This window comes from Adiantum capillus-veneris, chromosome 20 (assembly GCF_014529385.1).
Source record: "Adiantum capillus-veneris isolate H3 chromosome 20, ASM1452938v2, whole genome shotgun sequence".
Lineage (NCBI taxonomy): Eukaryota > Viridiplantae > Streptophyta > Polypodiopsida > Polypodiales > Pteridaceae > Adiantum > Adiantum capillus-veneris.
This window is the reverse complement of record NC_140950.1, coordinates 144,761,818-144,784,668: the sequence shown is the minus strand read 5'-3', so window position 1 is coordinate 144,784,668 and position 22,851 is coordinate 144,761,818. Positions and strand designations below refer to the sequence as shown.

Below are 22,851 nucleotides of genomic sequence, written 5' to 3'. Positions count from 1 at the left end.
TGTACTCGCTGAACAAGATAGACAAGAACTCTTGAAACGACGATGAACCAAAGGACCACCAGAAGATAAACTTGAGAGTTACAGAGCAACAGCCAAGTGTGGAAGAAAAGGAAAGATGAAAGCAAAATTGGTACCACATTGCATTGGGGCCCGACCCGAGTCAGATGAACGAAAGTACAAAACTTTGCCACACTTGGGGCAAAGTAAAAGATCGATAAGCCCTCATTTTCTTTGATAAAGGAGCCAAGGCCAACGCCCGACAGGCTGAGGCCACACGCGGAGGCAATTCTACCGACACTTGGACGGGATGTTGCCATTACACCGATCATTGGCAAACTTCGTTTGCAGTGTCAGGGGTGTTACGGCACGAGGACTGTTATATCATGCCTTGCGAAGGGTGTGATGTCCTCCGAGGAATCCCTTGGTACCACAAGAACAACGTTGTGGTTGACTATCGGCTAAGAAAGCGACTTTGACAAATGAAAGACAAAGTGATTGTATACTTGATGAGATTCAGTTTCTTTACTCGAAAAAAAAAAATTTCTTGAGAGAACTGAATGATGATTGAAGGTCCAATATGTTTGACCTAGAACACAAACGACAAGATTTTCTGAAATAGAGGCTGACTGATTCTCTGAAGGCGTACAAAGCGAGTTACCTCCTTTACGTCGTGAAGATCACATGATTGATTCGTGGTAGTACACCACCGAACCGGCCACCTTACAGAGTTAGCCGAGGCCAAGATAAAGAAACAATGAACCAGAACAGATTTCCACATTACGAGGATCGATGATATACTCGACAGACTTCAGAATTCTACTTGCCGAATTGATATGAAGAGTGATTATCATCAGACCCGTATTGCTCCTGGAGATGTCTACAAGACATCTTTCAAGACGACTTTTTGGATTTTCAGAAAATACCGATCATTTGTGGATTTTCCAAACATTGAGGTCAATACCTTTCCAAGTATCGGGAAATCATATTAAAACTGGAAGGTCTAGATGAATTCCAAAAGATACGGGGTTTTAATAGGAGTCTTGACAAAGACTATCATCTTCATGTAGACCCAACATCCAAAAACTTTGGAAGAAGCCATTGGTCATGCCCAAAGATATGATGATGACCAAGAGAGAAAGGGAAATGTTCCCTACTCTAAGAATACTTTTGCTAAGAGCAATGTACCTAGATGAATCCAGGATAAGCCCAGATTCACCCTTGAAGGAAAGTGCAAGGTATAGACCCATGGTAGTCACCCATAAGACAATATAACCATCAGCTCCATCATGCATACTTTTGCTAAGAGCAATGTGGCTAAGAGCCAATGGCGAGATAGATCTCCCACACGTTCCAAGAGGAATAAGAGAATCTATCTCTCCACGTCCACAAGAGGCTAAGAAGCCTAAGCAATCACGAGATACTCCACGTGGGTCTCTTAGCATTGCTAATTTCGAGCGTGCAAAAAAAACACAATTTGTGTTTCAGATGTCTTTCGGACCAACATAACAAGAAGGATTGTTCTCTTTTGCAAAGCAAAGAAAAGGCCATGCACACGGTGCAACATCTCACATTAGATTCATCTCCTGAATATTGTGTTGTAGAGGTTCTTCTTATGGAAGAAAAGCATAAGTGTTGTGCGCCTGCTTCAATGTGGCAGCCCACCCTTGGCCCCCATGAGTTGATTCGCATGCATGACACTATTATCGAACAACGTGTTCGTATTTTAGTGGATGATGGTGCTGCATGCAACTCATAACTTCCTGAACTATAAGCTAGTCAAGAAATTGAAGCTTACACAAACTCCCTGCTCCCACAGGTATGTGATAGAACAGATATCTGGAAATGACAGAAGTATTGGACACGGTAGTTCAAGGGGTTGAGCTTATTATTCAAGATCATACGATGACCCTTGACTTTCAAGTTATGAACATGGACCGTGTTGATGTAGTTTTAGGACGGGAGTGGGTGCATGGTTTAGGAAACACATTGCACACTAGTTATGAACACAACTCCTTATCCCTTATGGCCAATGGTAAACATGTGCTTTTGCTTGGTGAGAAAATATACCATCTGCACCTCTTATATGTATAACCGAGCTTTCTATTTTACAGAAAGCAGATTTAATAGATGAAGTCTTTTTGTGTTACTGCTTGTCTCCAAGTCTTGTGAATTCTCAAGAGCAAAGTGCTGTGAATTCTAGTTATGGTATGCAAAGTGCAATAAATTTTAATGATAAGCAAAGTGTTAACAATTCTAAAGAGCAAAGTGCTCTCAATTTTAATTCTATTGAGCAACGTGCAGCTGTTGTAACACAAACATCCCAACATAACTCTAGTTTACTTTCTCCACGGCAAAAGCTGACTCACTTACTCAAAGAGTATAGTGATGTATTCTCAAGTTTTTGACCATGAGAGTATAAAATGGTTTACTACTCAAACGGACTTGAAGGGTCGTAAAGCTAGATGAGAAGAGATCCTTCAAGATTATGATTGTAAGCTACGATATCGCAAGGGGCTATATAATGGTAGCGGATGCACTAAGCCGGATGCCTCAGATTAAGTCACTTGTTTTCACGGAAATAAAGAGTGAATTTTTGGAGTCATTACGTGGCAAGTGTGCACAAGATCAATCATATGCTAAAGTGTGGAGTGCAGTTTTAAGAAGGGATCCCTCACACTCACATGTCTCTGCACAGCCAGATCAACATGTTTCTGCACGCGCAGATACAAATTCCAACACACAGAGCTCAACCCCTACTCAGGAAGAGCTTAAGCGATGGAAGAATTTTTCCATTGATGATGCCTACTTACTCCACAAAGGTAGAGTACGTGTGTCAAAGGACTCGGACACTAGGCGCCAAATATTATTTGAGTGTCACGATAGTCCAAGTGTTAAGTGCTAGTCATCCAGGTATTCGTAAGACGTATGCCTTAGTTCGACGGCAATTTTATTGGCCAGGCTTACATCAGGATGTTCAAGAGTACATACTAAACTGCCAACAGTGTCAAGTTAATAAGGCAGAGCGCCTTAAGGTAGGTGGCCTTTTACGTCCTTTAGCGATTCCACAAGGTAAGTGGGAGAGTATCTCTATGGATTTTGTAGTAGGACTACCTACTACAAATCGTGGCCATGATGCCAGATGGGTAATTGTAGACCGTTTGACAAAAATGGGTCGATTCATTCCCACTAAGACTACGGTTAAGACACCGGAATTAGCACGGGTATTTGTAGACCATATATATATAGACTCTACGATCTTCCAGCTAGTATCATTAGTGACAAAGATCGAAAGTTCGATAATCACTTCTGGAGAGCTTTGTTTCAAAAAATGGAAACTACACTTAATCTTAGTACGGCTGATCATCCAAAAACAGATGGTCAAACCGAAAGAGTTGATCAAGTGCTAGAGGATATGCTACGAGCGTACGTTAGCAAGAAGCAAACCAATAAGGAAGGCTACTTGCATATATTGGAATTTACTTATAATAGTTCAAAGCATGTGACTACAGGGTTTAGTCCATTTATGCTTTTATATGGTTTTTAACCTAGATCACCCCTTACGGTGGGGTTGGCTAAGGAGAAGATACAACAAGCGAAGGATTTACTCCAAGACCATTTTGATATGCTTCAAGTTGCTCGACAGAATGTTAAGCAAGCTCAAGATCAATATAAGAAGTGCGCAGATAAATGTCATCGTATTGCTACTTTCGAAGAAGGAAACAAGGTTTTCCTCAAGGTTCCAGAGCATTCAGAAAGTCTGAAGACGGAGAAAGTTGCTAAACTTTCACCGGGCTATTGTGGATCGTTTACCATTCTCAAACGTATAGGTCAAGTGGCCTATAAGTTAGCTCTTCTCGAGCACTCACGAGTTCATCTTGTTTTTCATGTTAACCGTTTACGAAAACAGATAGGACAAAATGATAATGTCATTGACACAGGTGTGTTAGTTGACCTTATGGAACCGCCAAGCATCTCTCATGAACCCGAAAAGATTTTGGATTCCCATGAGCTTTGCACCAAACATCATGTCAGACAACAAGTGTTGATAAAATGGCTAGATAGACCTGAAGAAGGTTCTACATGAGAGAATGTCTCCGCACTTAAGAAACATTTTCCTACGTTCGTTTTCGAGAACGCGAAAACGATTCTCCAAGGGGAGGGTAATGTAAGGACATGGGTCCTACGGGCAAGGCCAACGGCACAGCCGGACAGTGTTTATGCTAGGGGGAGGCTATAAGATAGCATGGTTGAGTGGAGACTAGCACACAGCATTACTCTCGTCCTTTCAGCCATAAAATGGCCAAACTATATGGGACGGTTCCTAAGGCTAAGCTTAGTTGATACGGGGAGGCTGAGGGCCAACGAGCTCTTGGCCAGGCAGGTATCACGCGGACTTTCTGTCACACGACAGGCACCACGTGCCAATGGAAAACAACAGATTGAATAGAACTTTTAGCACTTCAATAACAACTGAAATAAAAGAGATGCACGACGCATGAGACGGGGAGTGGCGGAATTCCACTCTAAGAGAGCACTGGCCCCAAGGCTTGGCGCCCCTTTCAATATTTTTGTATATTGCTTGAACTCCGTACAACGCTGCTACTCCAGACTCTGCACCTCCACGCAGGAGCGTGCCAAAGACCGAGCCCATGGCACATATTTAAAGGCCCTTGGCCTATGAAAAGCAGTTACATGAAAAGCTTCAAACTCAAAGCATTTGTTCCAAAAACATCTTCCCCAAAAGCTACCAATGCAAACAAGGAATTCCTTACAACTGCCACGTCAGACTTGCCAGCGCAATTGAACCATACAGCTTGCCACATCATCAGCGTAATCACAGGAGTCCGTACAATTGCCACATCATCACCTTTTTTGCAAGAGATTGAGTGTGTGTATGGTCCCGTTTTATTTAAGGGCTTCAAGTCCCTTGGGCCCCATCGGATGGGGTCCCATAAGTTGGTGGGAACTCTTCTTTAAAAATAGGCCACTCCGCAAAACTTTGCAAGTTGGTGAAACTTCTTCTGCTCCTTCTAGGGTTTAGGCTTCTCGGCCAGGATCTACACGTTGGCTCCGTTCTTCAATGGCTTGACACGTCAGCAGTTTGTGACATCTCCCCTTCTTGAAAGAAAGTAGTCATCCGCGATTACAGCATATCTGCAAAACAACTCAAGTTAGCTCAAAAATTTCCGAGGGTCATTTCGAGGGACAATCCAAGGGACAATCAATTTTCTCATTCCAGATTGGAACTCTTGATATCCTGGGTCGTTGGCTTCCCAGAAAAATCTCATCCAATAATAAGTCTCATTCCAGATTGGAACTCTTGATATCCTGGTTGTTGGCTTTCCAGAAAAATCTCATTCAATAAGGAGTCTCATTCCAGATTGGAACTCTTGATATCCTGGGTCGTTGGCTTCCCAAAAAAATCTCATCAAATAAGGAGTCTCATTCCAGATTGAAACTCTTGATATCCTAGGTCGTTGGCTTCCCAAAAAAATGTCTTCCAATAAGGAATATTCAATTGTTGACACATCACAATGCAACACAAATGCTCACATATGCATGTTACAAGACATAGAACACTCCCCTCGCAAATAACCATCCAGGCCCAGGCCATGAGCTATTCGACGACTCCCTCATCACTCCTCCTAAAAAGGTCCGGGCCGGGAGATATAGAGGCCTTTTACAACCAAACCACAGCCTGCGATGTTTGGAGGTGTTGAGAGTAACCACTGCTCAAACTTCTTAATACTCCCTCCATAAATAACCACAAGGGTCCGGGCCATGAGTAAAAACAACATTTTTCAAACATTCAAAAGGGTCCAGGCCATGAGTATGTGCAAGCATTCTCAAACATCATTTCTCACTACTCCACTCGGGAGTAAATCACCAATCATTAAAACGAGAGTCAAACAATTTAAATTGGCACAAAGCCACGATCAAAACAGATACCATCCATTTCAAACAAACTCCAAACAAGTTCTCACATAGAACTCAAACTTAAAAAGCAATCTCAACATCAGTCGAGCTCGAAAAGACGACTGGCTTTCCATCTTGAAACCTGCACCAAGATTAGGGTTGGATTACTTCCATAAGGTTGTAGCCGATCGCAGCATGATTCATACGCTCTTGAATTGAAACAAGCATCGACAAACAGTGTTCTGTGGTGGTGATGGTAGTCCCAAGACATAGCAATCACACTACACCTCCAAGGTTATCAGCTCGAGAAGAGACACTTGGTGAGAGATGTCGAGAAATTTCAAGTTTTAATCTGCTAGGTTTTTGTGGCAAGCCTTTCAAGATACCCCACTCTGCTAGAAGTTGCAGTCCGAAAGAAGATGTCTGAAGGCATGTAGCTTCGGGTAAAAATTTCTTGAAAGCCTGCCAAGTCCTTGGAGTGTGCAGCTTGGTAGCTATAGACATCCGACATTGCATGGCACTGCCTTTGAGAAAAAAAGTGGCTTGAAAAATCTTTGATCCTTCTCTTGCAAGTGATATTTATGGCTTATGCCCTAGAAGACAGAGCGATGAATACGGAAGCGCGGTCGATGCGCTATGAAGTAAGGGTGAGAGTGGCTAATAAGTCCCAAGTCGGGACACGCAAGTTCTTTAATAAAATTCCCAGTACGAAGATTCTTACTCTGTCTGCTCTTTGGTAGGACGGGTATGCTTTCAGAAAAGCACACGCTTGAAGCTCTAATACCATTGACACGAGACACGCACCATGTGCCAACGGAAATGAACAGACTGAACAAACTTTTAGCACTTCAATTATCAATAACAACTGAACTGAAAGAGATGCACGACACACGAAACGGGAGTGGCGGAGTTCCACCCCAAGAGAGCACTGGCCCCAAAGCTTGGCATCCCTTTCAGTATTTCTTCATATTGCTTGAACTCGGTACAACGCCGGTACTCCAGACTCTGCACCTCCACGCGGGAGCGTACGAGAGACTGAGCCCATGGCACATATTTAAAGACCCTTGGCCTATAAAAAGCAGTTACATAAAAAGCTTCAAACTCAAAAGCGTCTAGTCCAAATACATCTTCCCCAAAAGCTGCCAACGCAAACAAGGAATTCCGTAAACTGCCACGTCAGCACCTGCCAGCGCAATTGAACCATACGGCCTGCCACGTCATCAACGTAAATCAGGGGCGTTCGTACAATCGCCACATCATCACCTTTTTCGCAAGAGATTGAGTGTATGTGTGTGTGGTCCCGTTTTATTTTAAGGGCTTTAGTTCCCTTGTGTTAAAGTTTTGGCATCTCAAGAGAACTGCCCAATGTGATCCCATTATTTAGTTTGGCGTTTAGGTATTTATTTTACTTATTTATCAAAGTCTTGGGTAGGGCAATTTACTAGGATTGTTATATAAGCAACCCCTTGCCTCCATTGTATACACATTCAGTTATTCATTGCCAAGCTTGATTGGTTCAGGAGAGACTCTCGACAGTTCTCTCTCTCTCTCGTGCTCCACAAAAGACAAAAAAAAAGCAAATTTCTGTCATCGAGCCTCATACAGGACATTAAGAAATGGTTCGATAAATGGAATGTAGAGGCATATGTGGACATGCTTATTGAGGAGGGCAAGGAGGGAGAACACATGCTGAATTTTGACATTGCATTACTAAATAGCCTCCACACCAAGTGGAAGACAACGCAACACCGCTCGAAATTTGAATACTATTGCAAGCATGTCAACACAAAGTATTGGGAAGGCTATAGCACAAACCCAATGGAAGCCCAAGCCCACATACGAACACCCATGCCCCACATGGCACGAAGAGCCATCTCTTTGATGCGCACAAGGTCACATGTGCTCAAAATAGAAACAGAGGGCTGGCTGAAAATTGATGCTTCTAAACGGATATGCACATCATGTACAATGCAAGCTCCCGAAGATGAAGCACATGTGACATTGGAATGCCAAGAATACGCTCACATCCGGGCTAATTTTCAACCACTTCTAAGCGGTTGTTCTACCTTTGCGGACCTATTATCCAAGACAGCCCCCTCCCCTACAGCTCTCGGAACATACCTCACCCGCATACTTGAGCATCAAAAGACACTCATAGGAACACAAAAAGAGAATAACACACACCACACCATACACCCCCATGAGGGGAGACTATGTATCACTTTGAGGTCCCATGGGTCATTTCTGGCCCCCCGCGGACGTTAATACCAAATCAAATCCCCTTGGTCTCTACGCTTCCACATCGTCGACTTTGACATGGTATCACAGAACCTTGGTGGAGCTCCATGTCGCTCGAAGCCCATGGTGGAGGAGCGGTTCTAAGCATGTTGGAGAACCTCGTCGCCGGTAAAAATCTCCTCCTTTGGTCCCAACGTTTTGAAACGCTGCTGTGTAGTGGCATCGAATCCCCTCCCTATTCTGCCTACGAGCGTTTCAAAACGCTGTGTTGGTAGCGCCTTGGCAACAGGCGAGGGCAACAGTTTGTCTCTGCGTTTTAAGACGCTGCAGCTTGCTATCAACAGTACACAGGGCCCCTCCCCTTGCATTTTAGAACGCACGCAGTGTGAGGCTTTTGGAGCGACGGGACAACCCCCACTAAGTGCAGCGTGCTGAAACACTGTGTCTTTGGATAGTGTCTCCCTTGTGCGACGACAGCCATGCACCTTGAGCAAACAAAAGCAGTTTCATCAGCTTGCAAGGGAACGGCAGGGGGCGGCAGGGGACGATAGTCAACTTTTGTTAAAATTTGGAAAATTGATCGTTTCTAGAGACTAGTTCCTCTCCAACAACCATATGTTTGAACTTTGAAGCACCCCAATGGCTATAAAAGCCACGCTTTGGGTCCTCATTTCTCGATGTTTTATTAGAACATTTGCGTCTATATGACTCGTGTTCTTTGGTCTATTTAGTGTAAATTTGTGGTCAAAGGTGATGCTCTATGTGTGTGGCATGTGTGTAGGTCAAAAAATGCCAAAAAAACTCCTTTTTTTTCCCGCTCCGACCCCGTCCCCGTTTCCTGACTTTTGTCGTCCGATCCCCATCCCCGTTCCCGACCCCGACTTGCCGTCCCATGTAACTATGGAGTAGAGCCCAGTGTTTTGAAACGCTAAGGGCTATAATCAGTGGAGGGCAGCTCTCAAAGAGGGAGAAGTCATGTGGCTTGAGCGAGCAAATTAAGAGAAGGTGTTAGAGTTGGAGATTTTGCGCCTTGAGAGCAAAGCCTTAAGGAGCAGGGAAAACTTGAGTTGGTGGATAGTCTTGGGCAGCAGAGAGGGAGTTTTGCAGCCTAGTCTTGGACGGCCTTGGGGATTGCGCCATTGGAGCATTTTTGTGAAGACTTGGAGATCTTGCAGCTTGGGAATTGCTAACGTGTCAACCGGCTTGGAATGCAAAGCGGCTTGGGAGACGAAAAGGTGAGCAAATTAAGAGAGGGACAGCTTAGGATTTTTGTGGCCTATTGCAGTGCGAGAAGGTACAAGATTACCAGGTTTTGCAACTTCAACATGGCACCCCCTTGCTCGAGCACCCCCGACGACATCGACCAAAACCAACCAAAAGCTATAAATAACGGATCGTCAACCATCCATTTAGCCGCCTATGCACCAGCAGAGTTCTCAAGGAACTCGAAAAATTGTTTGGCTCGAGTTTGTGAAGTCAAAAGCAAATGGAGGAGTCCGCTAGAGGACAGCGGCAAAGGTTAGTTGGACAAGCATGGTAGTACCAGTACTCAGTTAGCTGCCTTGGTACCCACGAGGTACGATCACAGTTGTCATGAATGTGACTCGACACTTTGTTTGGCTTGAGAGTTTGAAACCAAAGGCAAAAGCAAGAACTCACAGAAAGACAACGACAAAGGCAAGTTGGACAGAGATCACGGTAATAAAGATTTGACAGAGGAGATCGACATGGCACTCGTGGCGGTGGCCACAGTGGCCTTGACGTCAAATTTCTAATCAAATGACAGGTGTCACCACTAGCTTCAGCCAGAGAGAGGCTTGTGAGTGGCAGAGAGGGGCAATGACTACTCCCTATAATTAATTTGGACCCTTGTGTTGGAGTTCAAGTTATTGGTGTTTGGACCCATAGGTCGGAGTTCAATGCACATGCATCTGGCAAGGAACCAATCAAACGTCTAAAACACTATGGATGAGTGCACCAATCCATTGCTGTTGGTCAGATCATGGACAGGATGTGTTCAAACAGTTCATTATTGTCACGTGACACATCCAACCCTATGTGTCCGTGGACAAGCTACACCATAGCAGGGTTCCCGTCAGTTCAGTCAGTCTAGATTAGAAGTGATTTGGCACTTTTGTGAGTCTATTCGTAGACCATGCATGCCCAGTCACTTAGTGTAGATGCATATCCTCTGGTTGCACACAGCATGATCATCAGTATTCCCATCAGAATCCATTAGAATCAGGTAGGGGATTTTTCCAGTGCATTTAGCCTATTTTCCCTATTTTTGACATTTTTCGCTTATTATTTTTAAGTGACTTTCCAACAAAAGTAGGTAGGGCAATTTTGCTAAGAAAATATATAAGCAAACCCAAGTTAGCACTTTCTGGCAGAAGAGGCAGCAAGAGCTCCCCGGTCAACAAGCACCTTCTCAGCAGGAACCATCAAGAACCTTCAGCACCCACAAGTACCTAGCGTTTTTGGTCTTCATCAGCAGTCCTAGAGCCCTGGCGTTTTTCAATTTTGCATCATCGCCAGCTTCCCAGATCCCTAGCGTTTTGCTAGCGCTACCCAGATCAGACATCAGCATTAGTGTTTTTGCAGAGTACCAGATTGCCTAGCGTTTTTGCTAACGATTCCCCAATCTGCCAGCGTTTTCATTTTCAGCCTTCGACGGAGAATTTGCAGCAGCGTTTTCAGCCTTGAAGACAACAGCAGATTCAGCCCCCAAACATTGCAGAAGAACCCCATTTTCAGCCCGCAAAAACGCAGGTTTGTCAGCCCCCCAAAACAGCCCCAATTCAGCAGATTTTCAGCAAATAGAAGACCGCAGATTTCAGCCCTAAAGTCGTCGTCGTCATCCCCGTCATCGTCACCAACATAGTCCCAGGTTACATCAGTCCATTGCATCGTCATTGTACCACTTTGTGCAATCAATAAGTAGACCACTCTTGCCAACGAGAGTGGGGCCTTCGGAGGAGGGTTTTACGTCTCTGGTATCGTATCTCTCTTCTCTCTCTATCTCTTAGTCTCATACACTTGCACGCACAGTGTCCATTCACTTTGTTTGTGATCATAACATTCTCTCATTAAGAACAGAAGGCTCTACCTTCCATAAGAACAAAAGGAACCTTGAACACAGTTCGAAGCACTCATCTTGAGCAAAGCGCAAACATTCATTCCACTGCACCTAACATTGGTATCAGAGCTTTGGCAGTGTTCTGTATCACTCAAGGAAGAACCACAAGAATCACAAGAATTTTTTTTGCTTGTTGTGGTCGCACGAACCCAAGTTCGCTTGGGCATGTCGACTCCTAATCGTGTTTTTTGAAGAGTGACAGGAATCCCAAGAAAGAAGGGCTTGTCCAACCTCCCCTTGTGTCTCTTTTCACTCATTGAGAGCGGACCGTGCACTTAGCGGCCGGCCAATCGACGTGAGGTGGAAAAAAACAACCTTGGTGTGAGCGCAAGGCCGCCAAGGGGTGCGCCCACGGAAAAGAGTAGAACTCGGGTGAAGAGGAGATCCTTCTCAAACGCGATTTGCAATCGAAAGAAACCCAAGACCCTCAAGAACCCAAGTTCCTCGTGGACTTAAGAACCAAAGATCATAGTGCATGGTCGTCACCCGAAGCGGGATGGATACTTCGCATGCAAGTGATGAGCATGAGAGAGGTGGAGAAGATTTTTCCCCACCAGGAGATTTTTTCGACCCTCCCCCTTCGCCATCTACGCCACGAGTTATACTAACTCCTATGGAGATGATGGTCAAGTCAATGATAGACATGATGCTGACACAACAAGAACGAAATGAAAGAAATGCACTACAACAACAAGAAGCGAATCGAGTTGCGTTGGTACAACAAGAAACCAATCGCCTTGCTTTTGAACGCGAGCGCGATGAAAGAAATGAACGAAAAGCAGAAAGTGCGGCCGAGCGTGAAGCTCAAAGAGAGCTACGCACTCAAGAATTGTTTCGACAAGTGCTAGCCTCTAAGTCCGAACCACCCAAGGATCGCAGGAGTTCCTCAAGTGGCGCAAGCCACGATGCGGATTCCAACCATCCAATCACAGAGAAGTTAACTTTCAATAAGTATGACGGTAAGATGGATGCTACGGTTATTCCTTCTTGGTTGCATCAATTTAATGCTTATTTTGTGACAACTAAGAAGACAGGAAATAGCAAAGTTTTGACGACAGCTATGTATCTTGCCGGTGATGCCATAAATTGGTACCACACATGGCAAGAGGCACAGCTAGCCGCGCACCTAGAGGAAGCCGACGAATTCACGCCCCTTTCTTTCAATTGGGTTGATTTCCAAGACGAGCTCAAGGCGCGGTTTATGCCACCTCAGTACCTCGCACGATTGAAGGACGATTGGCGCGCTCTCAAGCAAAATGGTATGCCGGTTATGTCTTTTTCTAATCATGTTTTGCAGCTAGGCACTTAATTACGAAAATCGGATGATGAGCGCAAAGAGGCTTTTCTCTTTGGATTGGACGAGTATATCAAGTACGATGTCGAGGTGCTCGATCCAATCGATCTCAACAAGGAGGTAGCCATTGCTCTCGCACAGGAGATGAAGCACAACAAGGGAAAGCCTAAGGAGAACAAGACTTCCACAAGTACCTCGCAGACTTCTCAGAACCCTCAGAACAGTAAGAACGGTAAGAATGGTAAGAATGGTAACTCTTCTAACCAATCTTCCAACAGTCTTTCAGAAAAGAATTCTTCCAATGAATCTAAGGGTAAGGCTAACACAATTGCTAAAACTAAGCTTACTCTAGATGAAAAGGTAGCACAAGGAATTGTAGGAGGATACATCACGTTCAGAAGAGCAAAGCACTTATTCTAAGGAAGGTCGTTGTTTTCATTGTCACATTAAGGGTCACATAAAAAGAGCATGTCCTAAGCTTGAGTCGAATGAATTTAAAGAATCCATAGAACCCACTTCCTCTGTCAATGCAATTAATAATAACACGAGTGTGCCCCAAGTTTCTCATGACCCTCCCATTGATGATTCTCTCATTAAATGTTATGGTCGTACGTCGGGGCAACGTTTTGTCATATTGTTTGACCCAGGTAGTATGCATGATGTGATCAGTCTCTCTCTTGTTGAGAGAGCCCGCCTCGAAGTTAGTCTGAGATCTCCTATGGAGGTCTCTGGCTTTCTTCCCGGTATGGACGCTCTCATCACGGAGGAGTGCCTTGATGTGTTGTTTGCAATTCAACAAGCGGCCTTCGCTAGAAGATTTGTTGTTTCTCCTCTCTCAGGATGTGAAATGATTTTGGACATTAAATTGTTACGTGAACTCGACGCTCTCATTGATTTTGAGGCTAACACTCTCACTTTACATGCCAAAACTGGCCCAAAAGTGATTCTCCCATTGTCATTCATGGAGAGGACATTGTTCATTCTCCATCTCTCATTGCTAATATGCAGGACAAGATTGAAAGGATTCATGAGAAGGAGACTCTCTCAGTCTCTTCTTCTCCAAAGCATGACACACAGGATTTGCATGATTGTGAAAAGCATGATGATTTGATTAACAATGATAAGCATGATGATTTGGATGATAAAGACAAGCATGATGATTTGCATGATCAAGATGTGATTTCTCACAAGCATGATGAATTGCATGAAGAAAATGTGATTGTTCACAAGAAGGATGATGTGTAGTTGATGCTTTTTCTAGCGAAGCTAACCGCGTTGCAGATTCGATCAGTCACGAAGAATCGATCTTGGCTCTCGAGCCTAGGTCCAAAGAACCCTTACAGGAAGTATTATGTGTTCGCATGATTGATACGCACGCATTGTTCGAGTGTTTCATTTGTGATCGTTTCCTGTATTTTAATCGGCATCTTTATGTGATCCCTTTTATTAGGCATGAGATATTGTATGTTGAGCACGTTTCTCTCATGGATGAGCACGAATGTATGTGGATTTTTCCTGAAAATCTGAAAAGTGTGTATGTAAGGAAGTCACATTCCATGTCTCTTCCTTGGCATGACACGTTTGTAGAAAGAGCACATGAAAGTATGAGCACCAAGCATGGGCATTTCCATTGTGATTTGCCACAATTGATTGATTTCGATCAAACAGAAAAGATTCGATATAATTGTTTGCATGTGTTTGATGAACGGTTTGTCACTCCGTCTCTATGTTCATCTCCATTGCATACATAGTCTTTAGCGAAGACAAGATTTTTTCCACTCACTTTACATGGAATAGGTATGTTCATGGTTTTGTGTTCGAAATGGTTTCAGGAATTTTCAGCCATGGAGATTCTTGAAGAAGAAGGAAGCATGACTCTAGACGAAGTTGAAGCATCCAAGAAGCCACAGAAGACTTTGTGTCGCTTTCGGCGCGGCCCAAAGAAGCAAGCGTTGCAGACCTTTATGAAGTTCAAGTACCGCACGACCCACACATCAGAGTGGGCCGGCGAAGAGTCCCTTCCAGGATTCCGGATGCTATTGGCGATCTCCCTCAACGCCATACAGTTCGGTACCAGTACCTCACTTTGAAAAGGAGGGGATGTCACGTGACACATCCAACCCTATGTGTCCGTGGACAAGCTACACCATAGCAAGGTTCCCGTCAGTTCAGTCGGTCTAGATTAGAAGTGATCGGGCACTTTTGTGAGTCTATTCGTAGACCGTGCATGCCAAGTCACTTAGTGTAGATGCATATCCTCTGGTTGCACTCGGCATGATCATCAGTATTCCCATTAGAATCAGTTAGGGGATTTTTCCAGTGCATTTAGCCTATTTTCCCTATTTTTGACATTTTTCACTTATTATTTTTAAGTGACTTTCCAACAAAAGTAGGTAGGGCAATTTTGCTAAGAAAATATGTAAGCAAACCCAAGTTAGCACTTCCTGGCAGAAGAGGCAGCAGGAGCTCCCCGCTCAACAGGCACCTTCTCAGCAGGAACCATCAAGAACCTCAGCACCCACAAGTACCTAGCGTTTTTGGTCTTCATCAGCAGTCCTAGAGCCCTGGCGTTTTTCAGCTTTGCATCATAGCCAGCTTCCCAGATCCCTAGCATTTTGCTAGCGCTACCCAGATCAGACATCAGCATTAGCATTTTTGCAGAGTACCAAATTGCCTAGCGTTTTGCTAACGATTCCCCAATCTGCCAGCGTTTTCATTTTCAGCCTTCGACGGAGAATTTGCAGCAGCGTTTTCAGCCTTGAAGACAACAGCAGATTCAGCCCCCAAACATTGCAGAAGAACCCCATTTTCAGCCCGCAAAAACACAGCCAAACCTGCGTTTTTCAGCCCCCCAAAACAGCCCCAATTCAGCAGATAGAAGACCGCAGATTTCAGCCCTAAAGTCGTCGTCGTCCCAGGTTGCATCAGTCCATTGCATCGTCATTGTACCACTTTGTGCAATCAATAAGTAGACACGAGAGTGGGGCCTTCGGAGGAAGGTTTTACGACGTCTCTGGTGTCGTATCTCTCTTCTCTCTCTATCTCTCAGTCTCATACACTTGCACGCACAGTGTCCATTCACTTTGTTTGTGATCATAACATTCTCTCATTAAGAACGGAAGGCTCTACCTTCCATAAGAACAAAAGGAACCTTGAGCATAGTTCGGAGCACTCATCTTGAGCAAAGCGCAAACATTCATTCCGCTGCACCTAACAATTATCTTGGAGTTTTATATTTTGGACGTGATGTGTTCATAGTTCACGAATGGGGATTATTGGACGTAGTATGGTCTACAGTTCAAAGTTTCTACAAAGGCAACCGATGCTCAAGATGGCATTACTTCCAGGTACAAAGTTGAGGAGAGCAACACCGAGGTGTATCCAATTGGTGGCCACTACTGGGGTGTCCATGGTAGCTTCTTCTTCGACTTGGTCTCACTATTGATGTCCACTATGAACTGCAGAGAGGGTGTTAAAGTTTCAACATCTCAAGTTAAATGCCCAATGTGATCCCATTATTTAGTTTGGCTTTTAGGTATTTATTTTACTTATTTGTCAAAGTCTTGAGTAGGGCAATTTACTAGGATTGCTATATAAGCAACCCCTTGTCTCCATTGTATACACATTGAGTTATTCATTGCCAAGGTTGATTGGTTCAGAACTCTCTCTCTCTCTCTCTCTCTCTCTCTCTCTCTCTCTCTCTCTCTCTCTCTCTCTCGTGCTCACTCCCCTTGGTCTCTACGCTTCCGCATCGTCGCTCTCTCTCGTGCTCACTCCCCTTGGTCTCTACACTTCCGCATCGTCGACTTTGACACCTTGGGCCCCATAGGTCGGTGGGAACTCTTCTTTAAAAATAGGCCACTCCGCCAAACTTTGCAAGTTGATGAAACTGCTTCTGTCGCTTCTAGGGTTTAAGCTTCTCGGCCGGGATCTGCAGGTTGGCTCCGTTCTTCAATGGCTTGACACGTCAGCAGTTTGTGACACTTTCTCCACCATCGACCACATATTCGTTATGCGCTGCCTCATTGATGGGGCAAAGGTGCGGAAGAAGAGGCTTTACTACTGCTTTGTGGATTTCCGCAAAGCGTTTGACACCATCCCACAGGAGAGGCTCTTTCAAGTTTCGACCACTGCAGAGTTTGGGGATACCTTCAGAGATGATATGGGCCATCTATGCTCTCTATGATAGAGTGATTGAGAGAGTACGATACCTAGGTGGTACGTCACAGTCTATTGCTAGCACCATTGGTGTTAAGCAAGGATGCCCCTCTCCCCGACCCTCTTCACACTCTACATCGACGAGATCTCCGACTACATCCTACGAGCGGGAGGTGCAGGAGCCGACCTAGCAAGTACTCCAATCCACATTATGCTATATGTTGATTGATGGCATTGTACTGATTGGGACTCACCAGAGGGCCCATAGAGCCATCTGAGAACCTTGGATGAGTTTTGTACAGACAGGGGACTCACAGTGAACCTTCGGAAAACCAAGGTCATAATCTTCCACCACTCTAGATCAGTCCGACGAGCAGCCACAGCCCACATTTACAGCAGCAGGACCAATAGAGGTGGTCACCTCTCACATCTACCTAGGGGTCACATTCACCAGCATACAGGGACCCTTCTCCATGGCACACGCCACCACTGACAGACTCACCCGAGGTTATGCATCACTGACCATGCCAAAGCTGAGATGCCATCAGGCACACTTTCAGGAGCCCCACACGAAAGGGTGGCTATTCGACACATTAGTCACTCCAGCCCCGATGTATGCAGCAACAGTGTGGACACCCAGATTGACAAATAGCCAGTGGGCACGGCTTGAGAGACCACAGATCTATATGACTTCTCGACTATCTCGAGGCAAGCACACAGTGCCAAAGGCCCAAAGGACATCATCGGGGCAAAGCTTGCCACCCCTCCCATGGTAGTGGAGACATTCTTCCAGAGGGTATGCTTTATTCAGAGAGCGAGAGAGCACTCCCGACCAACAGAATCACACGGCGAGCATTTGAGTCAGCTATAAAGATATCAGATTCTGGGTGCGCAATAGAGCATGATACACAGATTAGAGTGTGGTTCGGAGCACATGGCCTTGACCTTGAGAGTCTGCCACCTTTCCAACACGACCCCGACTCCCCTCAACTTCATCTCTCACGTAGTGAGAGAAACATAATGATCCGACAGGATATCTAGCAGCGACAGGATCTCTAGCAGCTCTATATCAGACAAACTTGAATCACATCTCCCCTCCAACGGAAGATGTCACACTACATAGATCATTTTCTAATCATACTAGAGGACGGGTTCATACAGCGACCACGCTATATGGACACCTACATGCCACACAGCTCATGAGTAGCGATTGGTCGGCTTAGAGTGTCTTCACACAGACCATAGACACAAGGAATGGTCAATTTCAGGTCTCCTACAGGGACACGCTTTTGCAGCCACCTACAGAGACCCAGGTTTTGGGGAAGGGGGGGGGGGATATACAGTCACAGCTTACAAACTTCTTTCCAAGAGCTACACCCCTCCCACTCCCATACCCACGGAGGGGAGTGACCCTTCAACGGGCTGAGGCAAGCCAGGCCAAACGGCGCCCACGTGCCACCAAAGGCCCAGCCTCACGACTCCAGTGCAGACAAATCAAGGAGATCCGGACCTGAGCACATCAAGCTGCTGAGGAGAGACGAGCCCAGATGATAACTCACCCAACGGCGTTCATTAGGGCAGCTCTTGCTCCCGACCCTCCCATGTACCACATTTTACATCCCCATTAGCACAGGATGGAGCTAGCTAGATTGATGCATTTGCATGGTTGTACTACCCTGAGCATATAGACATGCACATATCCCTAGTACTAGAGCTCCACCCATCCCCATAGATCTCATCTCTCATCACCCACCAGAAGTCCTTTTCCTTTTATTATGTACCAGTTTGAACTATTTTGTCTTTTCTGATAGGCGGAGGACATCCCACATGTATACTTGATTTGCCTCATAGGCCGACTTCGGCCTCACATGGACGTTAAAAAGCGCTCTCTCTCTCTCTCTCTCTCTCTCTCTCTCTCTCTCTCTCTCTCTCTCTCTCTCTCTCTCTCTCTCTCTCTCTCTCTCTCTCTCAATTTCAAGCAGCTCTCAAGTTGTTTTTCTCTCTTTCTCTCTACCATCTGACATCACACAGCACCCATCTACTCTCTGATTTCTTGCACGAAACCCAACAAAAGCCTCAAAAAGCTTTTCTACAATCCATGTGCTCTGGATGAAGCAAAAATTTGGAAACAAGTGGCATTGTGGGTGACCGCGCACAATCTGTCGCGGGTCACACCCCAAGCTATCCACTTTAAAATTTCTCTAAGGGAGATCAAAAAGGAGATCAATCGTTAAACATGCTCACCAATGATGAGACAGGATTTTAACCAATGCGAGAAATGCACCACTGGCATAACTGCTAGGGCAATGAAGGGCAGCTGCATGGAGAAAACTTGGAGATCATTTTGTGGGTCTGAAAGCCGGAAGGAGCCCGGGGGGGGGGGGGGGGGGGGGGGGGGGGATACACAATAGCATCCAACACTTGGTAGCTGGTTTAGCCACGACAGACGAATCTGATATTTAGTGCAACCGCATTCTCCTATGCAATCACATACTCCCAAGAGATGTAATCTTGCCACACAATTTAGCGTTCAACAAACACAAGAATAATCTTTCTGTCTTCCTCTCAATAACCACATTCAAATAAAGAATTGAATACCCAAGGTAGCTCCCAAAAACCACCACAAGGTGGCATATAATGCATTTCATCTACAAATCAAGGTTTACAAATAAAGTATCAAGTCTATCTAAACCTCAACAAAGGAGATACATTAGCAAAGTGTAAAAAAATAGGAAAAGAGAGACCGAACTCACTTTGTAGAGAACCCTAAAACATACAAGGCACAACACATAATTGAGGAGAAAAAAACCAAAGAAACAAGGAGGTAAAACTGAATACTTGGAATCTTTAATAAACTTTCAAGCAATGATCAAGATGGGGTCAATATCACTTGTAACTATTAAACCTATGATAAATTTTTGCACACGTGTAATGCCAAAATCACTGAATAGCTATGATCAACAAACCCACTGAATGCAGCATTCAAAAACAAGGGCCATTCTTCAACAATCTAAGCGCACACATACACACATCCCATACACTCTGTACAAATCTGTATACACACATGATTGCCTCACTAGAAACAAGTGCAGAAAAAGGGGCACGACGTAGCCTTCCTTTCAAATTCCTCGATTTTAAACAACACTCAAAAAATTGATTCAAGTCAGCGCGTAAGCTAGCAACTAAGTGTTGGTAAGGATCACAAGTTGTGGACACCAAGGTTGTACACAAATCATGCCCACCACGAAAGGCATCACATTTGATATGCACTACCATACTAAGGTGTATGTAAAAGATAGGATTTATCTGTACAGTACAAAATCTCTGGAGGAGTATCACGCAAAGCAGCATGTCAAAGTGACCACTAAGCATACAAGGAATAAGCGCTAAAACAAAAGAGGTCATTTGCAAAGGTACAAAACAGCCCAGGACGGCACAAAACACAGGCTGTACGCAAGTGCACAGTAGATCTACCTCCAAATTTTCACTAGCTTCAAAAAAAAAAAAAAAACAGACAAACAAGAAAACAAAAAAAAGTACAAATCTAGCAATTATTTGAAGTAAAAAATATCTCAATCTTAATATTCCTTCCAACTCCGTTTTGTTCATGCTTCAACAGGACAGGTCCCACTCATCAGCACGATATCCAAATTAACATGATAAAAGGCATGACATCGGAAATAGTGAATAAACATGATGCAGACAATGCTTCACGAGCATTGACTTGCTGAAAAACGATGGTCTTGATCAGTAGCCACTTATTCCAAGCACGGGGTAAATCCACAACTCACATAGGGGTGAAGAAAGCTGTACATAACCAGACCTGATAAAAACGTCAATGGCATGTGGCTGCAATCTACTAGCACTTGGCTGGGCTTGCTGCAGCGAATGGCACAACCCAAAAGGACAAAAACAGGCCAAACAAATCGGCGCTCACTTTTCTACAAAAACATCAGAAGCAGAAACACAATTGGTGCGTTTCTATAAGAGGGCTCTGGATGACTTTACATAAGGCTTGTTCAGAAAACCATCAGTACGACCAGCGTTCGGAAACCTCTACTTTGATCGAAAAGCAGAAAAAAAAACGCTCACCAGGTGAGATCCAAGCCGAAGATCGCTGAGGTAAAATCCCAAGTAGTCTCGAGCTTGTGAGTGTATGCACGTATGTGAGTGTGCTGTGTGCGCGTCGGGAGAGAGACAGCGAGAGAAGTATTTGCGATCGAGCGTGTTAATCTAAGCTCGGGAACCCAGGTCGTGTAGCAGTGTGAATGTTTTTTTTTTTTGTGAGAGCCACGACACACACACACGCACACACACCTTCCTTTCAAAAATTATAAACCGCTAGTCTTGAGGCGTCGCCTCCAGGGGCATCGCCTCTCTCTCTCTCTCTCTCTCTCAAGCACATTGTTCCGCTCACAGACACTATCTATAAGCACCGAAACAAGGAGCTACCAACACATTGTGAGGCATTTTTTGGATGAACATAAAGTCACCAAGTAGTGCCAAAAAGCTTGCCCATTAGTCTCATGTATATATGTGTACATAGTCCTGCAAGTTTTGGAAGTGATTCTGTAAAAATTCATGTACAATGGTGTGATTTTACCAAGATTGGGTGTTGAAGTTTTGGGTTGTTCGAATCCTCAAAACATGGTTTTTAATAAATATTTTTAGTCATGCTTTATAACTCGTGAATCGGACTTGTACATCATTAGTTATGAGCATCCAAAGTGAGCGGTCTCAACTTAAAAGGTGATTGCAGGTGCATGCTACAAAGGCAACTAGACCAACTTGATAATTTGAATTAGAAATGCTGAGGTTTAAGAATTTTAGATGTAGCCGAAAGGATGGGCTTCAAGCCGTGTGTTACGGTGTGTCATTCGGTGACCGAAGGAGCAAATTATGCTTGGAGGGAGTTTGTCCGAGAAGCTCTCCTACTGGGAGAAATATGGAAATTTATGGGCACAAGGGATTTGGGAGAAATGAGGAGGAGGTTGCCATGTGGCGGGAGGATTATCCCACATGGGAAGGAAAAAGTGGAGAGTGGGGGATATATAGCCTAAAAGGGGAGCCCAGTATGGGTGTATCACCTTGTGGGGAGCTCTCAAGCCTAGCTATGGAGGGGCTCTTGGACTCGTGGGGAGGAAAGGGCACATTTTTGAGTTCCCACCAGCTTGGACAGGTGCTTGGACACATTTTTTAGTTCCCAGTCACTTGCCCCCACCCCATTCCCTTGGTCAAAAGGTCACAGACACCTCATTTTTTGCCCAAAAAATGCCCAAAATGAGCCAATTAAAAGGTGCCTACAAATGATGCATTGTCGGGTGAGATGAGAGAGAATATTTTTCGTGAATAAAAGATAAGAGAGCCCCCACTTTAATAGCTGTAACACCTGCATAACTTTCAAAGAGCTCATTTTTTAGCAAGAGAAAGCACACCTCCATGTTCGAGTGGTCATAACTTCTTCATTTCTCATCTGTTTTTTGCCTATGGATACTCTACGGACATCTCCACAAGACGAGCTACGTCATGATGTCATTTGTTTCTCCCGATTTTGAGTGTGTTTCATGCTTGTAGGGTTTTTCATAAATCTCTATAAGTGCTTACCACAGGTGTTTTCGGCGGTGTGATTCTTGCAAGGCTATAGAGGCACTCATTTTTCTTGCGTTTGCACGCTAACCACATGTCAAGCAGGGGACCAAAATCCCTCTCCCTTTCATAATAGTATAGATGATAGCTTTCTATGATCAGAAGGCTACTACACAATACCCCATAAACATACATTATACATAAATAATAGTAGGCACGAAATTAAAATCAAACAATAGCAAGATTCCCCCAACCATCCCAAAAGGATCCAGTTGGACCACTTAGACTCACACGTGAGAGAGAGAGAGAGAGAGAGAGAGAGAGAGAGAGAGAGAGAGATGAAAATCAATTTCTAACCTTCTAAAAGTATTCTTCATCTTAATTTGACCACCTAAGTTTAGAAAAAGTAAAAGAGAAGAAGAGAAATTGATTAAAGTGATTATAGACTTAGTTCGCTCAAAGGCTTGAGCCCAATGAAAGAAGTCCATAAAAGAACAAGGATAATTGATATTTTATTATT

At 44.5% G+C, this 22,851-nt stretch overlaps 1 protein-coding gene across 3 annotated transcripts in view; it reads right to left on the bottom strand.

Annotated features, from left to right (window-relative positions):
* The window catches only part of LOC147433358 (nuclear transport factor 2-like), a 104,468-nt gene extending 83,427 nt beyond the window's left edge, over positions 1–21,041 (bottom strand). Inside the window, exons 1-2 of one of the 3 annotated variants that reach the window (XM_086492948.1) lie at positions 20,838–21,041; positions 20,569–20,686 (exon numbers count right to left, since the gene is read on the bottom strand). In XM_086492948.1, the coding sequence (XP_086349074.1) occupies positions 20,569–20,590 (22 nt within the window). In that variant the 5' untranslated portion in view covers positions 20,591–20,686; positions 20,838–21,041. The remainder of the gene's footprint in view (positions 1–20,568; positions 20,687–20,837) is intronic. The other 2 variants (XM_086492946.1, XM_086492949.1) reach the window with 2 other exon arrangements.
* Between the last annotated feature and the right edge of the window lie 1,810 nt (positions 21,042–22,851).